This window comes from Grammomys surdaster, unplaced genomic scaffold, assembly GCF_004785775.1.
Source record: "Grammomys surdaster isolate TR1022 unplaced genomic scaffold, NIH_TR_1.0 129, whole genome shotgun sequence".
Lineage (NCBI taxonomy): Eukaryota > Metazoa > Chordata > Mammalia > Rodentia > Muridae > Grammomys > Grammomys surdaster.
In genome coordinates, this window is record NW_021604587.1 from 8,932,094 (window position 1) to 8,938,168 (window position 6,075).

Sequence of the window (6,075 nt, forward strand, 5' to 3'; positions counted from 1 at the left end):
CAAGAGGCTAAAGCATTACATTCTGCTACTGTTATTCCTGTTTACAACCAAAAACAGAAGGTAGGTCACGATTGCTGAAGATACTATGCACTTCTGACATATGGGCCAGAGGCTCCTGACCTGGAACTACTTGAAAGCTTCCTTTCTGATGTACCAGAAGGCACCCTGCAAGCTTGCAAAGGAGGAAATGAGTCCTATCCAGCTCTGATGCCTGTAAGCCACAGCAATGAGCAGCATGGCAGGATAACCCTAAAGATACAGTAAGGAATGTGTACTTTGGCATAATTGAAGTCAAGACTCACACAATAAGCAGGAAATCATGCCTGGTTATTGGAAAATTAATCAACCACCTGATGAAGGCTATTGAAGTCATGGAGGAGAACCTTCAACTGACACTTTACTAAGACAACAGAATCCACAACTACATTCTAAATATTTGTCCTTATACCAACAGATAAGTGTAGACCTAACCCCCGTCAAGAAATTTTCTTTTTGCAACATATAGAAATTGTTACTGAAAACCACAACCAATGAAAAAGCAGTGTGATGGAGTCTAGACCCAATAGATATACTCTACAAAACATTCCTGTGTCTTTGAGCATTGTGGAACAGGGAGAGGAAAGATTGTAAGAACTTGAAGATTAGGGAGTTTGCTATGAGACTGTATCTCCTAACAATGCCGGAAGCTACACTGATAAAGTCTCCTTAATATAACTGCCTAATCATGAGCTGAACAACAGACATGCCAAAATGGACAGGAAAAGTCCAAGTGGCCTTCACCTTATACAAAAAACTACAGACAACTAAGGAATGCTGAAAGTTGGAGAAATCATGTTCCCCAGGAAAGAGCACACCAATTGATTATTCAATATCAAATGGTCAGCCCTGCAAACAGAGTGAGCAAATTGTACTTACATATCTAGAACACATTTCTCTCTCTCTCTCTCTCTCTCTCTCTCTCTCTCTCTCTCTCTCTCTCTCTCTCTCTCTCTCTCTCCCCCTCCCCCCCTCCCCCCTCTCTCTCAGAGTCAATCAATAATCAATGACCAAGTGAACAAAGAGGGATATGGAGGGAGGAAAGGGAAAGGTGAAATGATGGAATCATATTATAATCTCAACAAAATAAAGAAAGCAATTTTAAAAATCAATTAAATTACCCGAAAAAATTCCATTACTCTACTGGAAACTTCAGGTGCATTCCTGATCTCTTGAAGGATTTCCCTACAACCTTGAACTTACTCTAGTATACCCATCAAGTCTTGCTGCACAACAATCTTATCTCTCTTTGCTACTGAACTTCCATGTACCTTATCTCTTCCCTCTTATGTGTGTATCCTCACAAGGTAATACATTCTATTTCCAGTCAATTCTCTTTTTGAAGATTTTTTGTTGCTGGTATTACAAACCAAATCCTCTCCTCTGATACATGGGTCATTTATTTTCTCTACTGGTTCCTTTAGCATTTCCTTGATGTGAAAAAGACCTTTAAAAAAGAGTTACTTATTTTTATGTGTATGTGTGAGTGTCTTCATGAATGTATGTGAACTGTGCATACCTGGTGTCCACAGAGGCCAGAAGAGGATGCCAGGTCCCCTAGAAATGTTACAAAGAAGTGTGAGCCAACGTGTGGGTGCTAGGAAATGAACCCAGGACTTTACAAGAGTGGTAAGTGCTCACAGCTACCACTGAACCATCTCTCTAGTCCTGAACAAGGCTTACTATTCTGTTATTAGATGCAGAACCTAAGTATAAATAATTTCATAGGTAATATTGCAGTAAACTATTCTACATTATAAAGATCTTACAAAAGCTTCTCTGTAAGAACATACTTCTACCAGGAGAACTCGAGTGTATGGTCAAGACTATCAAAATCAACAGGGATACAAAGACACCAAACCAGCACTTCACAAACGACATGTCTTACATGGTTTATACTTTCTGACCTTTAGTTTCTCTCACCTGGAAAAACAATAACTTGCATTGTAAGTAGTTCTGCTTATTATTTGTATTCCTTTGTTTTGTCTAGAAGTAGCCTTGCCCATCTTAAGTCTTGGCTCTAGCTTGATTTTCTTAGTTCTGGGTGAGAAATCAAATCATATGTGTGCCAATTAGCTTGAGCTAACTGGGGACTGGAGCGACGTTTTTAATGCTAAAGATGCTATGACTTACCTACAAGTCCATTTGTGAGTCTTTTACTCCCACCTAAGTTGAAGGCTTCTCCTCATGAAAGCCTCGCTTCACTTGGGGTAGTTACGATATTTGGATCATCAATCAAGGATGCGGGTAACACATTTTATTATGATTTTATTATATATCTCTTTCCCTGGAGTTTTGCAAGTAAAAAGTTGCATAAGAACCAACTCTTCATCTGTCCTCAAGTTCTACTCCACAGAAGTGGATCATCTCATAACTGCACAATGCACAACATCCAATGACTCAATAAATACTTTACAAAAATAATGCAGTTTTTTCTTAAAACATAAAAACACGAGGATTTCCCAGACTTCGACTCCCATCGCCCCCTTTATATTTATTCACTGGGAATATATCGGTGGAGAAAAGTTGCTCTATTAAGATAAAATAGACAAAATGAGGCCCCTATTATTTTTCAACTTGTTCTGTTTTTTTCTTTGGAAAGTGCCACTCCTGGCTTTACGCCTGAACTTCCTTCAGTCTTCAGAGCCTATTAAGACAGAGCAGAAATGCTCCTGCTGGGGCTCTTCTGTACAGTTATGCTGGTCATTTACTTTAAAGCCATTTAAAACCGTGTCTTAGATTTGATTCTACACATTCACTTACTACCCACCCCTTGCCTAATCTAAGACAAGGGAGTGTTGGAATCTGTGACACCAGCAAGCACTCCATGACTAAAGAACACCTGGTGCAAGATGAGTGTTTTATTGCTCTGATGCATTTCAAATGCAAAATTCCTTTTCTCATAATTCCCCTATGTCCTTTTTCTTTTGAACTCTCTCAGAAGCAATTAAATAATTTTTTATAAGGACAACTCCAGAGAAAAGGTTAAGCTTAAGTCACATTTGTATTAAATAAGTTATATATAAAAAAACCTGCTTATAATGTTTACAACCTCAGTCTCTGTGCTCCTGTGCACTGGATAGAGGTGGGAACAGAATCATGCCCACTATGGCTCCAAGGTGCCTCTTCCTGCCCACACAGCCATTAGGAGAACCTCCAATATGGTTTGTAGGTACTGGACATAGCAGTCCCCAAGACCTGGTGCATACCCCTAGTATACTTACAAAAATATTCATGTGGAATATACAGATATACAAAAATTGTGGATAAAAAGAACCAGGTGACAGTTGGCATATCAGTGCAGTGCATTCGTGACTCCAAACCAGTAGTGCTTTAGTACTCCCTGGCTTCTTGGAACTGTTTAATGTAGTCCTCATCAGAAGGGCTCTCCGTGCACTTCTGTCCGTTATTGGGAGGCCGGGCCTCATTATATCTGCTCCAGTCGCCCTTGCAGATAATCCAAGGCAAAACATCCACTTTGTAGTGGAGCTCAGCAGAGAACTCGGTGCTGATGAGATTGGGTGTGCCTGCCCCTTTGCCCCTGGTGATGAGCTGCATGTTGTCACCATAGCAACAGTGCTGGGCAGCCAGTGTGGTACTCTCCAGGGACAGCATAGAGCGGATGCAGTACCGAGCAGTAGGTTTGTAGATCTCTAGTTTCTCTTTGGGTCCACTAGCATCCTTCCATCGGAAGTCCTTGCGCTTGATGCGGTCGAAGATGTCAGCTGTGCTGTAGGCCACCTCAGTGGGATAAGAGCAGGGGCAGCTGGGCAGGTCATTGATCACCTTGTGCATGTATTTCTTTAAGAACTCACTTTTGCAGCTCATCCATCGCTCACAGCTGTCCATGTCTGAAAAAGATTGGGGGAAAAAAACCCCAAAATCTCTTAGCACATGCTAAACTTTCTGGGAGGATGACGTTGACATCAACAGTGTCCTCCATTAGCATCAGAGACTCCATAGGTACCCATAACCACCACGCATGGTAGCCATTCTCATCTCCCCTGAATTTGGCAACGTTGCTTATAAGATATTTTCCTAACACTGTACTTCATAGTATGAGACATTTTCAAACACAGAACAGCAAGAGAATTCACTGATTGAACGATTACTAGCACCCCATCATCTAAACTTAACTGTCCGTGCATTTGATACACCTTTTAAAATTTTAATGTAGAAACATGTTATTATCTCTAAATTTAAAGCATCTTCAAAAAAATGTCCCAATTAAACCAGATCTCAACAACTCCTCACAATAAAAGCCTCAAACATAAAACAATAAAGAATATCACAATAGATAACCATAGCCCAATTATACATCCTAACGAAATCCGAGAGCTGTATTGAATTTCCCAAGTAAGTGGTAATAGGCCTCAAAGGACCATCTGTAGAGTTTATTTTGTTTCTGCCATTTACTGAGTTGTTTAAAACATAATCAATTCCCAACTGCTGGACCTTAATTATTGCTATATGCAAATTCATAGCTGAGAGTGTGACTTGGAACCCAGAGGTGACATGTTTGGGTTTTAAAGCGTTAAGAAAAACTTGATTAGTTGCAAACCCTTAAGAATTTATGGATTCAGATTGTATGTTGGTCAAATACTCCTTTTATTTGGTTATAGCTTGGTGGTTTTATTTTTTTCTCTTTGGGTGTGGTTTTAATCAGTTTTCTAGGTTTTGGTGTTATATTGGGTTTTTGTTCAAAGTCTGCTTGGTCTACAGAATAAGTTTAAGGCAAACCTTGTATAGAGAATAAGTTCAAGGCTAGCCTGATATGTAAAAGGAGCCCAAGGCCAGTCTGGGCAACTTAGTGAGATCTTCTATTAAAGCAAAAAGTAAAAGAGAGTTGAGCGTGTGAGTAGGACCAATGCCTGAGCTTTAAAGAACTTTGTCCTGGAAAACAGCAATATTAAGAATGTTTGGCCCCTTCCCATCTTGATCTTCCTGAAATCCCCTTTTACATTGGATTTAGATGAGACTGATGGATGTTCTGTCTCCATTTGTGAATGATAAGCTCAGATGCAGACCTTCTTTGTTTTGCTCATGATCAACTGAACTGCTTGCCCACACTGACTGATCAGAACAGAATACATGTTCTGATATCATTTGCCACTGTTACAGTTTGGATCTTAGATGCCCATCAATACCCCATGTATTGATGGCTTGGTCCCCAGCTGTGGCACTGCTAGGAGGTAATGGGACTTATAGAAGATAACAGTGTGTGCAGTTGATAGGCATCTGGGGACTATGGTCCTGTTCACTCTCTTTTTCTTCCTTGTTGCCATGAGGTGAACAGCATCCTCATCACCTGCTCACTGTGATGTTCTGCTTTGCTGCAGGCCCAAAGGCAACAGGCCACATATCGTGCTCTGAAACTAGAGGCCAAAATAAATCTTCCTTCCTTTTAAGTTGTTTTCTCTTTCAAGTATTTCTTTTCCCCACAGTGACAGAAAGCTGACCAATGCATGCACCACTGGGCGCTTTCTGGCTTTATTTACTTCTCCATAAAAGAAAACCCTGTTTGCCTAAACCTAGACATTCTTCTGTTGTTTTTGAGACAGTCTCACAGTGTGTCCCAGGCTACGCTGGAAGTCACTTCAGCCTCTGAAAGCGAGGATTACAGGCATGTACCACACAATACTTGGCTCTCTTGTCTTAAAACGAAAAAAAAAAAATAAACAAAACAAACTGAAAACAAAATACTTCAAAACTGAAACAACATGTTATTTCTAGTAGGTAAGTCAAGAATAGTTTTGGGTACAAGTCACAACATGTTGGTCATGAGCCATAGTAGGGCTGGTGCTGGCCTGATTTTGTCTTCAGAGCTCCTAGAAGATAGTCTTTCTGTCTACTCTGCTGACCACCTCCCAGCATCCAGGTCAGACTTGCCCTGTAGGCCGATGACTGGGCATGGAGGAGGCATTGCTGTCTGGCTCTCCTGCTGGGTCCCCTCAGCTGAGCAGTCCCTGTGGGACAGGGCTCAGACTTACTCGATTTTCTTCCTTCCCAGTTCTCCCTTTCTCCTTCCTCAGGTGTCAT

At 40.9% G+C, this 6,075-nt stretch overlaps 1 protein-coding gene across 1 annotated transcript in view; it reads right to left on the reverse strand.

The window, feature by feature from the left end:
- Positions 1–2,287: 2,287 nt before the first annotated feature.
- Positions 2,288–6,075, reverse strand: part of Ism1 (isthmin 1) — a 75,359-nt gene continuing 71,571 nt past the window's right edge. Inside the window, exon 6 of the mRNA XM_028756244.1 lies at positions 2,288–3,887. Within this exon, the coding sequence (XP_028612077.1) occupies positions 3,370–3,887 (518 nt within the window). The 3' untranslated portion in view covers positions 2,288–3,369. The remainder of the gene's footprint in view (positions 3,888–6,075) is intronic.